Raw genomic sequence first — 16,458 nt, 5'->3', positions numbered from 1 at the left:
GAACATAAATCTAGTTTATTGTTTTTCTATTTCTTGTGGACTTTTAGGAATTCTTTATATGATCTGGGTACTATTCAATATGGATTTTATTTGAGGGAAATACCTTTTTCCCATTTACGGGAAAAAGGTGTTTTGCCCTTTTGCCCTTTCATTCTTTCTGATGTTTTTCATGTATATTAGAAATTATCTGTGCTATAGTTAAATGTATTTACCTGGAAAAGGACTTTTCCTTGGCTTACTCATGGCACTAAGTTAAAAGATAGGTATTTCCAAGTTTACTGTACAAAAAACCAACATAGTTGAAAGTGGATCTCTGTCTTTCTGATTGCTTTCCTGCATTTGTAGCATCATTTTTCACATTAAAGATTAGGAGATGTATATTCAGTGCATGTTTTGGTCTGCAGACACCCTTACATTGCTCTAAGGAAGGGATTGCTAATCTTTCTTACAGTAAAACGCCAGACAGTCAATATTGTAGGGCTTGCGAGCCATATGCTCTCTGTTACACCACTGAACTTTGCCCTTGGAGCATGAAAGCAGTCATAAACAATATGTAAGGCATATATATGGCTTTATTCTTGGCACAGAAATATGAATTTCATGTAATTTTGCATCACAGAAAAAATTCTTTTTTTCAGTCATTTAAAAGTATAGGGACAGGCTTCCCTGGTGGCGCAGTGGTTGAGAGTCCGCCTGCCAATGCAGGGGACACGGGTTCGTGCCCCGGTCCGGGAGGATCCCACATGCCGCGGAGTGGCTGAGCCCGTGAGCCATGGCCGCTGAGCCTGCGCGTCCGGAACCTGTGCTCCACAACGGGAGAGGCCACAACAGTGAGAGGCCCACATAACGCAAAAAAAAAAAAAGTATAGGGACTTCCCTGGTGGCACAGTGGTTAAAAATCCGCCTGCCAATGCAGGGGACACAGGTTTGATCCCTGGCCAGGGAAGATCCTACATGCCGGGTAGCAATTAAGCCTGAGCTCCAAAACTACCGAGCCTGCGCTCTACAGCGCACGCGTCACAACTCCTGAGCCCACGTGCCACAACTACCGAAGCCCATGCACCTAGAGCCCGTGCTCTGCAGCAAGAGAAGCCACAGCAGTGAGAAGCCCGTGCACTGCAACGAAGAGTAGCCCCCGCTCGCTGCAACTAGAGGAAAGCCCACGCACAGCAAAGAAGACCCAATGGCAACCAAAAAAAAAAAAAAATGTCTAAAAAGCTGCACTTAGCTTATGGGCTGTATGGAAGCAGGTGGTGGGCTGGGTAGTAGTTTGTTGGCCCGTCTCCGAGGTGTTGTGGTAGAATCTGTGGGACAAACTGCACCTGCCGTTAGCTGCTGCCCTACCGAACTATCACGAAAGTGGTTTCTGAGCTTGTTCTATGCCTTAGAGTAGTGCATAATGATAAGAACCAGGAGGTGAAGAAAAAGGCAAGTGGCAAAGGTTGTGCAAAATGACATGTTTATGACAGGCTATCCCCTGTCTATATGGGTGCATTGTAAGGTAAGGAGATGGTGAACTGCCATTGTGTGGCAAGCATGCTTGCTCCGCAGGCCAGTGAAAGATACCACCTGGATCCCTGTCTTTGGGAGGAAGGGTGTGTGTAAAAATATCCATTGTTATTGGTATCAGATGCTCTGAGAAATAGGCATTTATTTGGCTTTCAACCATTCAGTCCCCTTGTTAGATGGTGTTTCTAAGTCCTGAGTGGTAGGTCCAATACCTTGGAATCTGAGCCCTGAACCTTGATCCCTGAACCTGCAAGTGAGGGTTCTCTAGAGCTAATACACAGCCAGGGCCCCAGTCCTCGGGGTTGGAAGAAAGAACTGCGTCCGTGTGTTTATCAGGCAGGACCTCTCTTCGGGCCGACGGATGGAGACCTCATGCCGGTGACCCAAGACGAGCAAAAATCATGTTCTCACACAATACCCTGCTCCCCACCCGGCTCTACAGGCTGCGGCGTCCTGCAGTGTGGCTAAAGGCCAGGGCGTTCACACACTAGGAGATCTGAGCTGTGCACACCGCATGAGTTAGAGCAACCCGCTTCTAACTGTCCAGCCGTCGAGACTTCCCTCTGGGGAGCGTCACCAACTGTCCCCGGAGAAGAATCGGGTCTTAGAAGCAGGTGCATCAGGCTCTTGGGGAAGTCTGGGCCCTTTGCGCGCCAATTAGAAAGTGACGATCGGCGGAACCACCACGGTGACCCGGTGGCCAGTGCGAGCCTGTCCCACCTGCCCCGACACCTCGCGGGGCGGAGGCTGCCCCCCTCCCCCTCCCCCTCTCTCCTCTCCCAGAGCCCTCCCCGAGGCCCCGCCCCCCGCGGCCGGCAGCTCTGAGGGCGGGGTCCCCGGGACCAGGGGCGGCCCGGCCTGACCTCGACTTCCGCCGCGGGCCCGACCGGCGAGTCCCACCGGGCCGGCGCAGGCCCGGGCCCGCGAGCCCCTCCCTCCACCTGCCCCCGCCCGGGCGCCAGGCTCTGGCTGCGCTCGCTCGCAGCGGCGGGGCCCGCAGGCGGCCATGGCGGCGGGCGCCGGGGCCAGGCCGGCGCCGCGCTGGCTGAAGGCGCTGGCCGAGCCGCTGAGCGCGGCGCAGCTGCGGCGGCTGGAGGAACACCGCTACAGCGCCGCGGGCGTCTCGTTGCTTGAGCCGCCGCTGCAGCTCTACTGGACCTGGCTGCTCCAGTGGATCCCGCTGTGGATGGCCCCCAACTCCATCACCCTCCTGGGCCTCGCCATCAACCTGCTCACCACGCTCCTGCTCATCTCTTACTGCCCCACGGTCACCGAGGAGGTAGGGCCAGCCGCCCGCCCGCGGACCCCCAACTGCTCTCCCCCGGAGCCCCGCGTCCCCGGCCCGAGCCGAGCTCGCCCCGCCCCGGGTGCGCCTCTGGAGGTGCCCGGAGGGCCCCCCGCGCGGCCGAGCCTCTCGGAGCCGCGGAGGGGCTAAACCCGCCTCTGCCCCAGCGCCGCAGTCGCCCAGAGCCTTCCCCGGCCCGCCCGGAGGCTGTCACGCCGCTACCCCGTCCCATGTCCATCCCGAGCCTCCCCCCCGGACGGCGGAGGGGCTGTCAAGGTCACTGCCCAGTCCTGTGTCCACCCCCACTCTCCTTCGGACGGCGGACGGGCGGTCTCGGCCACTGGGAGCGGGGGGCGCCTGCCCGCCTGGCCGCCGCCCCATCCCGCGCCAAGCTGGGGGGTGGACAAGCAGTCGGTTCCTTTGCGCACTGGGCACTGAACACCCCCAGCTCCGTCCCGCCTGGCTCCGGGGATTGTGGTTGGGTTGGCCAAGCCCGAGATGCCCTTTGGACACTTTTATACTCAGCCGTCCGTTTCTCAAATGGTTGCGCTAGTGATCCTGTAATTACTGGTAGCACTGATCAGAGATAAGTTACTTTTAAGAGGTTACTTTCTCGTTGCTTCGTTGATTTTCTTGTGGAAAAAGAAAGTATTAGCAAGGTGTTAATCCTTATCTTCACGACCCAGGGATCGTAAAAGCCATTGGATTTTATTAACAATGAATATTTGACCTATGTCCAAAATAAGACGAGTAAATAATGTGGGCTTTCTATACTTGGTAATCAGGAACATCCCTTGGGCTGAGTGTGATGGGGGACAGGAGGCAGAGGGAGCTACTCCCATATTTAGCTTTTTAGAGTACATGGGATAAATATTACATTGCACGTTTTGTGACATTGCTTTCTTTTCCCTCAAATAGAGAACTCCGTTTATAATCATATTTCAGTATAGGTCCTGTGGAGAACTAATTCGAGATGAGGTTGGATAGCAGGAATACAGTGGAAATATTCCATGCCCTCCATACATGGATCCATTTTTTAAAGTATTTGATGAAACCTACATTTTAAACGTATTGAATATCTTGCTGATTGATGGATATGTTATTATATATGATTTTCAGCAGACGTTCCCGTTGTTAATTCATATTAAAAACATATTGTTTTTAAAAAAAGTAAGTTGCAGCCTGTTTGCAGAATTCCCCAGAGGCAGTGCGCCAGAATGAAAAGTGCACTGGGTTAGAAGTGAAGGCTTGGTTCTAATGTGGCTCTGCCACAGCATGGAGTGACACGTGGGTCTCGCGTTCCCTGTGTAAAATAGAAATAATACTTGCCAAACCAATTTCACAAGAATGCAGTGAGGACTAAATGATATATTACATGCAGATAAATGTAGAAAATTAGAATTTGTTCAGCATGTTAAAAATATTAGTTATTAAAAATTCCCTGAAAACCTATAATAAAATTTAGCTTTTACTGGGCCTAGATTTGGCTAACAGCATTTGGATATTTCTGATATTTGCCAGTTAAATTGTGAACTTTTCAATGTTATTATTAATTTAAGAACCATTTGTTGAGCACTTCCAAAAAGCAGGGCATACCAAGAAGTCCAAGAGAATCTGTTTAGGGATGTCGGGGTGAGGGTGGGGGGCTGATGGAAAAGGTAAAATTATGATTAAATTAATTTTTAGGCTATGCTTCATTTAAAAAAAAAAGGTGGCAGGTGGGAAGAATCTGAGGCACTTTTCAAAAAAAAAAAAACAAAAGATATCGCAATGATCCAAAAACGGGAAGTAAGGGTTGAAATAATAAAATGAAACTGAGAAGAGTTTCTGAAATGTAATTAGATCCTGCACTGCTTCCAAGTGGCTGAAGCAGTGAGGGGAAACACCATTACAGGATTCACATTGCCTGTCTGATAAAATCCCAGCAATAGCACAAAAGAAGCATAGCAGTTCAGGCTATTTTGCTTTCAGGCCACAGAGCTAGTAAATGACAGGACCTGGTAGGGTTCAGACCCAAGTCGGTCTGACTACAAAGCCGGATTCTTTTTACCACATACCACCACCATCTCATCTGCAGTTCTTGCCTTTCTGTGTGATGTGTAGGAAAAATACCTTGTGTTCTATGTAATGCTTATTAGGTATGTAATGTACGTTCACATCCATTATTGCGTTTGTGTCTTATATCAACTCAAGGAGGCTGGCAAGTTTTTTCCCTTCCTAGAATGGCCATCCCACCGTTTTAGTATTTCTTCTATCCATCCATCCTGAAGTAATAGTAGCATACATTTTTATTAAGAGGAAATTGAGGCCTGGAGGGTTAAGTGACTTTAACTTGGCTTGAAACTTGTTTTCTGATTCTTAGACTTAAGAATTCTTAGTGCTTTTTCAGACTTGACAAATTGATTCCAGAAAGGGTCAGGGAAAACCCATATGGTTTTTGGACTCTGATGCTTGGGTTTATCTGCCCATTGAGGACGTACTGCTGACTACATATCTATATTAATAATAATATTTGATCTATTTTTTAACTGTGTTGATATTTCTAGGACATGACTGGGGGTGAAGGGAAATTAATAGAAAAAATGTTAAATGATTTATATTAAACTTCTACACTGGTGTTCTGAACTGAATTTCACACCACCATTTCGTTAAGGAACTTTCCACGCCAGACAAATTGAACTACTTCTTTTTTTTTTTTTTTTTTTTTTGGCTGTGTTGGGTCTTCCTTGCTGTGTGCGGGCTTTCTCTAGTTGTGGTGAGCCGGGGCTACTCTTCGTTGCAATGCGCAGGCTTCTCATTGCGGTGGCTTCTCTTGTTGCAGAGCACAGGCTCTAGGTGCTCAGGATTCAGTAGTTGTGGCTCGCGGGCTCTAGAGTGCAGGCTCAGTAGTTGTGGTGCGCAGACTTAGTTGCTCCACGACATGTGGGATCTTCCCCGACCAGGGCTCGAACCCGTGTCCCCTGCATTGGCAGGCGAATTCTTAACCACTGCGCTACCAGGGAAGCCCTGAACTACTTCTTATGGCAAAGATTTCTCTCCTTCTTGTCCCTCTCTTTTCTCCTTCCTCTTCCTTTTTCCTGTCCAACTTCATCTCTCTGTGTCCAGTCCTAATGCTACATCCTTAGGAAATTTTTTTTTCTTCTCTGGAGTCAAATCAACCACTTAATCCTATAAACTCCCATAATAATGACAATGATTACTAACATTTACCAGGGTTTACTTATGTACTAGGCATTAATTTAGCTGCTTTTGTCTATTATCTCATTTAATCCTCTAAACAACTTTACGAAAAGGTATTATTATTATCCCCATATCATAGATGAGGAAACTGAAGGGAAATAAATTTACCTCTTTAAGCTGATAGCAGGATTCCAAGCCAGAAAGCTATACTTCCACCACAGGTCTTTGTAGCTCTCTTGTGGAACGTCTCCATTTTATTTTGGTTATGTGTGTGATGTGATTTTGGTTATGTATGTCCTTACTGAGCAAGACAGTCTACCATATTTTAAGTTCAGACAGCAATTACCCATTTGCACATTCTCCACAGCATAGTGCCTTGTGTAAAGCAGGTGCTTGGTAAATATTTGCTAAATTATTGCCTGCATGCGTGAAATAACAAATTGTAATCTTGGGAGATGATGTTTTTCCACCGTTATTCAGTTTTAGCTGGTCTTAGATTAAATACTTAATCAATTTGGCCTGGGGAATTTTAACATGAGTAAGCAAAAGTTGGGGCAAACAGAAAACAAGAACTGAATTCCATCCCCCTCACCTTGATGAAGCAGTTCTGTCTGAATGCTGCTCTGTATATAGTCCTTGGCCCCCATTCCTTGGCTCCTTAATCCTAAAATAGAATCACAGACTCTGACTGCTTGAAGGACCTGAGAGCCTCTTTAATACAATTCCTACATTTGTAGATGAGAAAACTTGGTGATTCGAATCTGGTTCTTCCGGCTTCAGCTTAGTAGCATTCTCTACCACAAAACACTCATATGCTTGTTTCTGACTGGAATAAGCTGTGGCTCCATTCCCTTTTCAGCTTATTTGAGTAAATATTTTTGCTCTGCCCTCTTTTTTTTCTTTTAACATCTTTATTAGAGTATAATTGCTTTACATTGTTGTGTTAGTTTCTTCTGTATAACAAAGTGAATCAGCTGTATGTATACTTATATCCCCATAGTCCCTCCCTCTTGTGTCTCCCTCCCACCCTTCCTATCCCACCCCTCTCGGTGGTCACAAAGCACTGAGCTGATGTCCCTGTGCTATGTGGCTGTTTCCCACTAGCTGTTTTACAGCTAGTAAATATGTCCATGCCACTCTCTCACTTCATCCCAGCTTACCCTTGCCCCTCCCCATGTCCTTAAGTCCATTCTCTACGTCTGCATCTTTTTTGTGTGTGTGTGTGTGTGGTAGGTGGGCCTCTCACTGTTGTGGCCTCTCCCGTTGCAGAGCACAGGCTCCGGACACGCAGGCTCAGCGGCCATGGCTCACGGGCCCAGCCGCTCCGCGGCATGTGGGATCTTCCCAGACCAGGGCATGAACCCATGTCCCCTGCATCTGCAGGCGGACTCTCAACCACTGTGCCACCAGGGAAGCCCCTCCACGTCTGCATCTTTATTCCTGTCCTGCCCCTAGGTTCTTCGGAAAGATTTTTTTTTTTTAGATTCCATATATATGTGTTAGCATATGGTATTTGTTTTTCTCTTTCTGACTTACTTCACTCTGTATGACAGATTCTAGGTCCATCCACCTCACTACAAATAACTCAACTTCGTTTCTTTTTTTGGCTGAGTAATATTCTATTGTATATATGTGCCACATCTTCTTTATCCATTCATCTGTCAATGGACACTTAGGTTGCTTCCATGTCCTGGCTATTGTAAATAGAGCTGCAGTGAACATTGTGGTACATGACTCTTTTTGAATTATGGTTTTCTCAGGGTATATGCCCAGTAGTGGGATTGCTGGGTCATATAGTAGTTCTGTTTTTAGTTTTTTAAGGAACCTCCATACTGTTCTCCATAGTGGCTGTATCAATTTACATTCCCACCAACAGTGCAAGAGGGTTCCCTTTTCTCCACACCCTCTCCAGCATTTATTGTTTCTAGATTTTTTGATGATGGCCATTCTGACTGGTGTTGAGGTGATACCTCATTGTAGTTTTGATTTGCATCTCTCTAATGATTAGTGATGTTGAGCATCCTTTCATGTGTTTGTTGGCAATCTGTATATCTTCCTTGGAGAAATGTCTATTTATGTCTTCTGCCCATTTTTGGATTGGGTTGTTTGGTTTTTTTGATATTGAGCTGCATGAGCTGCTTGTACATTTTGGAAATTAATCCTTTGTCAGTTGCTTCGTTTGCAAATATTTTCTCCCATTCTGAGGGTTGTGTTTTGGTCTTGTTTATGGTTTCCTTTGCTGTGCAAAAGCTTTGAAGTTTCATTAGGTCCCATTTGTTTGTTTTTATTTCCATTTCTCTAGGAGGTGGGTCAAAAAGGATCTTGCTGTGATTTATGTCATAGAGTGTTCTGCTTATGTTTTCCTCTAAGAGTTTTATAGTGTCTGGTCTTACATTTAGGTCTTTAATCCATTTTGAGTTTATTTTTGTGTATGGTGTTAGGGAGTGTTCTGATTTCATTCTTTTACATGTAGCTCTCCAGTTTTCCCAGTACCACTTACTGAAGAGGCTTCTTTTCTCCATTGTATATTCTTGCCTCCTTTATCAAAGCAAGGGTGACCATATGTGTGTGGGTTTATCTCTGGGCTTTCTATCCTGTTCCATTTATCTATATTTCTGTTTTTGTGCCAGTAGCATACTGTCTGATTACTGTAGATTTGTAGTATAGTCTGAAGTCAGGGAGCCTGATTCCTCCAACTCCATTTTTCTTTCTCAAGATTGCTTTGGCTATTCAGGGTCTTTTGTGTTTCCATACAAATTGTGAATTTTTTTGTTCTAGTTCTGTGAAAAATGCCAGTGGTAGTTGAATTGACTCTGTAGATTGCTTTCGGTACTATAGTCATTTTCACAATGTTGATTCTTCCAATCCAAGAACATGCTATATCTCTCCATCTGTTTGTATCATCTTTAATTTCTTTCATCAGTGTCTTATAGTTTTCTGCATACAGGTCTTTTGTCTCCTTACGTAGGTTTATTCCTAGGTATTTTATTCTTTTTGTTGCAGTGGTAAATGGGAGTGTTTCCTTAATTTCTCTTTCAGATTTTTCATTGTTAGTGGATAGGAATGCAAGAGGTATCTGTGCATTAATTTTGTATCCTGCTACTTTACCAAAATCATTGATTAGCTCTAGTACTGTTTTGGTAGTATCTTTAGGATTCTCTGTGTATAGTATCATGTCATCTGCAAACAGTGACCGTTTTACTTCTTCTTTTCCACTTTGGATTCCTTTTATTTCTTTTTCTTCTCTGATTGCTGTGGCTAAAACTTCCAAAACTATGCTGAATAATAGTGGTGAGAGTGGGCAACATTGTCTTGTTCCTGATCTTAGTGGAAATGGTTTCAGTTTTTCACCATTGAGAATGATGTTGGCTGTGGGTTTGTCATATATGGCCTTTATTATGTTGAGGTAAGTTCCCTCTATGCCTACTTTCTGGAGAATTTTTATCATAAATGGGTGTTGAATTTTGTCAAAAGCTTTTTCTGCATCTATTGAGATTATCATCTGGTTTTTATCCTTCAGTTGGTTAATATGGTGTATCACATTGATTGATTTGCATGTATTGAAGAATCCTTGCATTCCTGGGGTAAACCCCACTTGATCATGGTGTATGACCCTTTTAATATGCTGCTGGATTCTGTTTGCTAGTATTTTGTTGAGGATTTTTGCATCTGTGTTCATCAGTGATATTGGCCTGTAGTTTTCTTTCTTTGTGACATCTTTGTCTGGTTTTGGTATCAGGGTGATGGTGGCCTTGCAGAATGAGTATGGGAGTGTTCCTCCCTCTGCTATATTTTGGAAGAGTTTGAGAAGGACAGGTGTTAGCTCTTCTCTAAATGTTTGATAGAATTCGCCTGTGAAGCCATGTGGTCCTGGGCTTTAGTTTGTTGGAAGATTTTTAATCACAGTTTCAATTTCAGTGCTTGTGATTGGTCTGTTTATTGATTGATTGATTGCGGTACGTGGGACTTTAACTGCTGCAGCCTCTCCCGTTGCGGAGCACAGGCTCCAGAAACACGGGCTTAGCGGCCATGGCTCACAGGCCCAGCTGCTCTGTGGCATGTGGGATCATCCCGGACCGGGGCACGAACCCGTGTCCCCTGCATTGGCAGGCAGACTCTTAACCACTGCGCCACCAGGGAAGCCCTGGTCTATTTATATTTTCTGTTTCTTCTTGGTTCATTCTTGGAAGGTTGTGCTTTCCTAAGAATTTGTCCATTTCTTCCAGGTTGTCTATTTTATTGGCATATAGTTGCTTGTAGTCATCTCTCATGATCCTTTGTATTTCTGCAGTATCATTTGTTACTTCTTTTTCATTTCTAATTCTGTTGATTTGAGTTCTCCCTTTTTTCTTGATGAGTCTGGCTAATGGTTTATCAATTTTGTTTATCTTCTCAAAGAACCAGCTTTTAGTTTTATTGATCTTTGCTATTGTTTCCTTCATTTCTTTTTCATTTATTTCTGCTCTGATCTTTATGATTTCTTTCCTTCTGCTAACCTTGGGGTGTTTTTGTTCTTCTTTCTCTAATTGTTGCTCTGCCCTCTTGATCTATGTATATAAATCCATGTCAGTGTCTGTTAGGAGAGTGTTTGTAGCAGATAGGTGCCCAGCCTAGGGTGGGTCAAAGGTCATTGAATAATTTCTTTCCTTCATGATGATAGAAAGTTGAATCGAAGAGTAAGTGTATCTGTGGAAATCAGAATGACCTTAAGAAATGGTTTATTCCCTGTCTAAATAATTCAGATTCGATTGGATTTTGGACTATAAGGTAAAGAATTATTTGTTGGGGGAATAATAAGAAAAGGCAATAACCAACCTAGTCAAATTCTTTTATAGGTTTGGTTTCTTTGAAATCTAGAATATTTCCTCTTTTTTAAAAATCACCTATCTCCCTCTATTTTTTTTTAAGCAGTTCAATAACTTAACAAGCATCGCTTATTAAGGCAGGACTCTTGTTAGAGAGTGGCCTCTCTTACGAAAGCAAAATAACTTGCAGGAGGTGAACGTTCTAGCAGCAGGGCACATAGTAGAGTGAGGCAAGCAGGCATGTGCACGACCCTGAGAGTAGTAAATGCCGCCTTAAATTCTGCAGCCACGGTGACTTGCTTGCCTCACCCTAAATCCAGCCCTGTCTAGAAGGAGCTTCTGCAGGTAATGTAGAAGTAGCTTTGCTTTGGGGGTCGTCCCTTTGATTCCTGTGGCTTTCCTATACTTGATTCCCAAGAAACAAGCTGTTTCTCCTTTAGAATTCTGGTTCAAGTGTGGATAAAACATGGCATTGTGGTGTATAGAAGGAGCTTTAAATCCCACTCCTGGTCGGTTTGACCTGGGCGAGGGTCCGACCACTTGGTTTCTGTGAAGTTAAAGAGCAGAACAGATGTGAAAGCACCCAGCACAGGTGATGATGATAGATCTGCCCAGGGGATTCTCTTCATTCCCCTCTCCCTGCCTGTTTCCCTTGGCCCAGTGAGAGGCTGGCATTTTCAACAAGGATTCTAGTAAGTACTAAAAGAGGTTTTTAAAAAGAATACAACTATTCACAGGAAATTTACAAAGAAAGAAGAATGCCTTTCAAAGTAAAGATTTCTAATGTCCTGAGAAAGCCCCTCCGGCCCTGAGATGCTAGTTGCCTGGTGTTCGTGCCCTGCCTGGTTTCCTCCCCCAGCTTGTAGCCCGCCTCATTTCCTGAAGATGGGTGAGCTCCTCTCAAATGCTGGCCTGCATCCGAGCTGAAGCCAAAGCTCGTGGTGAAGCAGTAAAAGCGGCTAGGGTCTTCCTGCTGGGCAGGACTGAGAATGACCCTACCCTTTGTGACCACCAAGCCTCTGGAGCCTCCCCAGCCTCGGTTCCAACGGAAACCCTCCTTCTGTAAGCAAGGAGGTGCCCCTGGCCACAGGTTCAGCTGTGTCACGGGCACATAATACAAGTTAGAGCCACGTCAGATTAGCAGCCTATTAAAATTCCACGAGTTTAGCTTAAAAATCACTGGAATCACTCGACTGGGTACAAAGTCCACCTTCTAACGCCATACCAGCGTTACATTTTTTCACATATGCCTGACCTGTCTTCTGATTTTCTTTCTTCCTACCTCTTATAAATGCAGTTTCTATTTTTTATGGAGAGAGAAGTCAGTTGATGTTTGGATAATTGAAATCTCTCTGTTACAAGCTGACCCAGTCGTTACTGATTATGTAATACCTTTTGCATCTGTATCAACTTATATCCAAAGCTATTTAAAGCAAAGAGACACTTTTTAAGTATGAAAATTCATATAAATAGGCATTGTATAATTTCAGTATTTCCTAAATTTTAGTTGAGGAAGATTTTTGCTTTTGTGTATTACCTATGCTATTTTTTATTTACTGTTTTTCTTTACATCAGCTTTAAATCTACTCCTTTTTAAAGACTTACACTCGAGGGGGCCTCCATGGTGGCACAGTGGTTGGGAGTCCGCCTGCCGGTGCCGGGGACGCGGGTTCATGCCCCGGTCCGGGAGGATCCCGCATGCCGCGGAGCAGCTGGGCCCGTGAGCCATGGCCGCTGAGCCTGCGCGTCCGGAGCCTGTGCTCCGCGGCGGGAGAGGCCGCAGCAGTGAGAGGCCCACGTACCGCAAAAAACAAAACAAAACAAAACAAAATTACACTCGAAGCCTTAATATCTACAATCATAGATTTGATAGCTATGCTAGATAACTTTTAAATTAATATTTTCCAAAATACATTAAATAAAGACATAGGTATTAAAATGAAAAGTTTATCTATGAATCACCTAAAATTATCTTATATAGTATCAGAAATAATAACTAAAATATACTGAGCTCTTCCCATATGCCAGGCACTTTTCTGAGCCCTTGACATGTAATAATTCATTTAATTCTCACAGTGAGATAGGAACAGTGATTATTCCCATTTTTTATAAAGGGAAACTAAGGCACTGAGAGGTTAAGTAGCTCATCCATCTCACTCAAGGATCAGGTGCAGGTGGAATGCAGAGTCTATACTCCTAACCACTCTGCAAGAAAAACCCAGGACATGTATTCTTCCTTTTGGAAACCATTTTACCTGATAGGTTACCAGGTAACCTATTAACCTGATCAGTTGATTTTAATCATCTAGTTATTTAGCTCTCATGGTATAAACAGCAGATTTTAAAAACAGAGAACATACCTCCTACTCTTGAGAGGATTCTAGTTCCATATTAAAGATGGGGCCTTAGAGACTGCCTAGTCTAGCATCTTCATTTACAGAAAACCTAAGAATGTATTCCCCAAAATCCAGTATTCTAAGTTCTGAACTGTAAGTAAAATTTGTCCAGTGAGCAGAAATGTGTTCACTGGGACTTCCCTGGTGGCACAGTGGTTAAGTACCCGCCTGCCAATGCAGGGGACACAGGTTCGAGCCCTGGTCCAGGAAGATCCCACATGCCACGGAGCAGCTAAGCCCGTGCGCCACAACTACTGAGGCTGTGCTCTAGAGCCCGCAAGCCACAACTACTGAAGCCTGGTGCCTAGAGCCTGTGCTCTGCAACAAGAAGCCACCGCAATGAGAAGCCCACGCACCGCAACAAAGAGTAGCCCCCGCTCGTCGCAACTAGAGAAAGCCCGCGCGCAGCAACGAAGACCCAACACAGCCAAAAGAATATAAATAAATTCATTAATAAAAAAAGAAGGGCCTCCCTGGTGGCGCAGTGGTTAAGAGTCCGCCTGCCGATGCAGGGGATACGGGTTTGTGCCCCGGTCTGGGAGGATCCCATATGCCGCGGAGCGGCTGGGCCCGTGAGCCATGGCCGCTGGGTCTGCGCATCCGGAGCCTGTGCTCCGCAACGGGAGAGGCCACAACAGTGAGAGGCCCACATACCGCAAAAAGAAAAAAAAAAAAAAAAAAAAAAAGAAAAGAAATGTGTTCATTGATCACTTTCTAAATCTTTTCGTCCTTTTCCTGATGTGTGAACTCATTCAAACACGTATAAAAAGGGGTATAATACCCAGGATAAATAATTGATCTATATCTGAGTGTTCTCTCTGATCCAGAGTTATTTTGAACAAGAACAATTGCCATATGGTCTGGTTCAAATCTCTGGTTTCTCTAATCCTTTATTTCAAGTAACTGGAAAAAGTAAAATATCCCAAGTACTTAGTTGTATACAGTACTTTTTCAGTGATGTAACTGAAAAGCAATTTAAATGTATTAGTGTTTTTTTTAATGACTAGGGCTTATGATTGATTCTTAGTAATTATTTTGTTTTCTAGAATAAACTTGTATAATAATCTTTCACACAGTCATGTAAGATTCATCATTAGTGAGTTATTACTTAAATTGTGATATAGCCATATAATTGAATACCATGCAGTCATGTAAAAGAATGATGTAGATCTTTATGCTTGACCTGGGAAGGTTTCTATGATGTAGTATAAAATTCTGATCTTAAAGGATACAGTAGATATTATAAAAATTATATAATTAAGAACTTTAAATATTAAGAATCTAACATGATCTGGAGGAGTTCCACTTTTTATATAGTCTCCTTCTGCAGAAGTATTCCGATATATTGCTTAAGACTTTGTAATCCACACCTGATTTTCTCACGCTTACATTTAAAATTTTTAAAAATAAGTTAACATGAAAACTAGAATTGAGTTGGGGTGGCTCTGTAGATCCTGCTTCCACCCAGAGTGTCTTCTGTAGTGACACCCACGTTAAGCAGACTCCTGGAAGGAAAGGGCATGCTGCTCCTGGCAAGTGGATCTCCCTGCTGGGGCCTGTTTTGCAGAGATAACAGGTGAGAAAAGAAGTTGAAAATTTGCAGACTGTTTCATAGCTCCCAGGTGGGAATGGATGTGATGACAACAGAGTAAAGAGAAGATGGGTCCCGCTCCTGTGGCCTTGGGAAGACTGGAAAAGTAGCGAACGAGCAGCTGGCAGACTGGTATGCCTTTCTGGGCTTAAGAGGAAAGAAGTCTCTCTCAGCTGCAGTGCTTTCCCACCTGTCTGGTTCACTGCACCTGGGATTGTATTGTGGGGGCAGGAAAGTGCTTCTCAGCAGGTTTGAAAGAATAGGTAAGAATCCAGGTGGGAAGCTGCATCCAGTCTGTGTAGCCTGCAGCACGACTGATCTGGTAGATCTACCATAGGGCAGGTCAGAAAACCTGGGTTTGATTCCTAGACCCAGTCTAGCTGCTCTTCTCAATGGAACTTTATCACCCCTCCCTAAGTTTCTCTTTTATCTGTAATGCAAAGAACATGATAATGCCTCGTCCGCCTTGTCTCTGTGGATTGCTGTATCAAATACAATAATGCATTTTTAAAATATATTATTTATTTATTTATTTTTGGCTGCGTTGGGTCTTCGTTGCTTTGCGCAGGCGGGCGTCGTTGCGGTGCGTGGGCCTCTCATTGCGGTGGCTTCTCTTGTTGCGGAGCACGGGCTCTAGGCACGCGGGCTTCAGTAGTTGTGGTGCATGGGGTCAGTAGTTGTGGTTCGTGGGCTCTAGAGCGCAAGCTCAGTAGCTGTGGCACACGGGCTTAGTGGCTCTGCGGCACGTGGGATCTTCCCGGACCAGGGCTTGAACTCGTGTCCCCTGCATTGGCAGGTGGATGCTTAACTACTGTGCCACCAGGGAAGCCTTTTGTAAGTCTTTTAAAGCAATGAAGAGTATAGTCATTAATACTGGGCATGTAATATTAACAAATGATGAAATGTTTATTGAAGTTCAAAGTAAATTTCTACTTACTTAGATTGAAGAATGAGGTAGCAGGTTGATTGGTATTTGCAGAATTAACACATAGACCATACATACATTGATATTTTAAAAACTATATTTGCCACTAAAAATACGCAAAACACAATTTAATGACAATAGCTAACCTTTTTTTTTTTTTTTTTTTTGCCACTGTGTGCAGCATACAGGATCTCAGTTCCCCAACTAGGGATTGAACCCGGGCCACGGCAGTGAAAGCCCAAAATCCTAACCACTAGGCCACCAGGGAACTCCCTACAATAGCTAACCTTATTGAGCACTTACTATGTGCCAGGCTCTGCATAAAGAGCCATCTAAGAATTTTTTTCATCAGATACAATGGCAAGTATTATTCACATCTTACAAATGAGGTAACCAAAGTTCAGAGAGTTTAAATGACTTTCTCAGGGTCACTTGGCTATTAAATAACAGAGCCAAGAACTCAAACACAGATCTAACTTTAAAACCCTAGTCAACAATTTTGCTGTACTTCCTCTCTGAGACATAGAATTCTGGGTTGACCATTGCTATCATCACACAGGTCCCTGAGGAAGTAGAGTACATTTATAAAGTGCTGAAAGAAAAGAATGGTGATTTTTAAATCTTTTTTCTCTCCCTTGTTTAAATTGCCTCATCTCTATTGATCTACCTTCAAGTTTACTCTTTCCTCTGCCATTATTATCTATGCTTCTGTATGTAATGTGTCTTTTTCCTCTGGCTTCTTTACTGATTTTCTCTTTATCACTGGT

The 16,458-nt window shown here is 44.1% G+C and overlaps 2 protein-coding genes across 6 annotated transcripts in view; both read left to right on the top strand.

Annotated features, from left to right (window-relative positions):
* The window catches only part of MYBPC1 (myosin binding protein C1), a 167,299-nt gene extending 165,322 nt beyond the window's left edge, over positions 1–1,977 (top strand). The window contains exon 35 of the mRNA XM_060114235.1: positions 1,846–1,977. Within this exon, the coding sequence (XP_059970218.1) occupies positions 1,846–1,977 (132 nt within the window). The remainder of the gene's footprint in view (positions 1–1,845) is intronic.
* Positions 1,978–2,327: 350 nt separating this feature from the next.
* CHPT1 (choline phosphotransferase 1) overlaps positions 2,328–16,458 on the top strand; it is a 35,912-nt gene continuing 21,781 nt past the window's right edge. For 3 of the 5 annotated variants that reach the window (XR_009533775.1, XM_060112147.1, XM_060112146.1), the window contains exon 1: positions 2,329–2,788. Coding sequence is in view for 4 of the 5 variants with exons in the window: in XM_060112147.1 (XP_059968130.1) it covers positions 2,516–2,788 (273 nt within the window). In the remaining variant the exon portion in view is untranslated. Of the gene's footprint in view, positions 2,789–16,458 lie in introns of all 5 variants that reach the window. The other 2 variants (XM_060112149.1, XM_060112148.1) reach the window with 1 other exon arrangement.

Source organism: Mesoplodon densirostris, chromosome 11, assembly GCF_025265405.1.
Source record: "Mesoplodon densirostris isolate mMesDen1 chromosome 11, mMesDen1 primary haplotype, whole genome shotgun sequence".
NCBI classification, from domain to species: Eukaryota; Metazoa; Chordata; class Mammalia; order Artiodactyla; family Ziphiidae; genus Mesoplodon; species Mesoplodon densirostris.
This window is presented reverse-complemented; position numbering and strand designations above follow the sequence as displayed.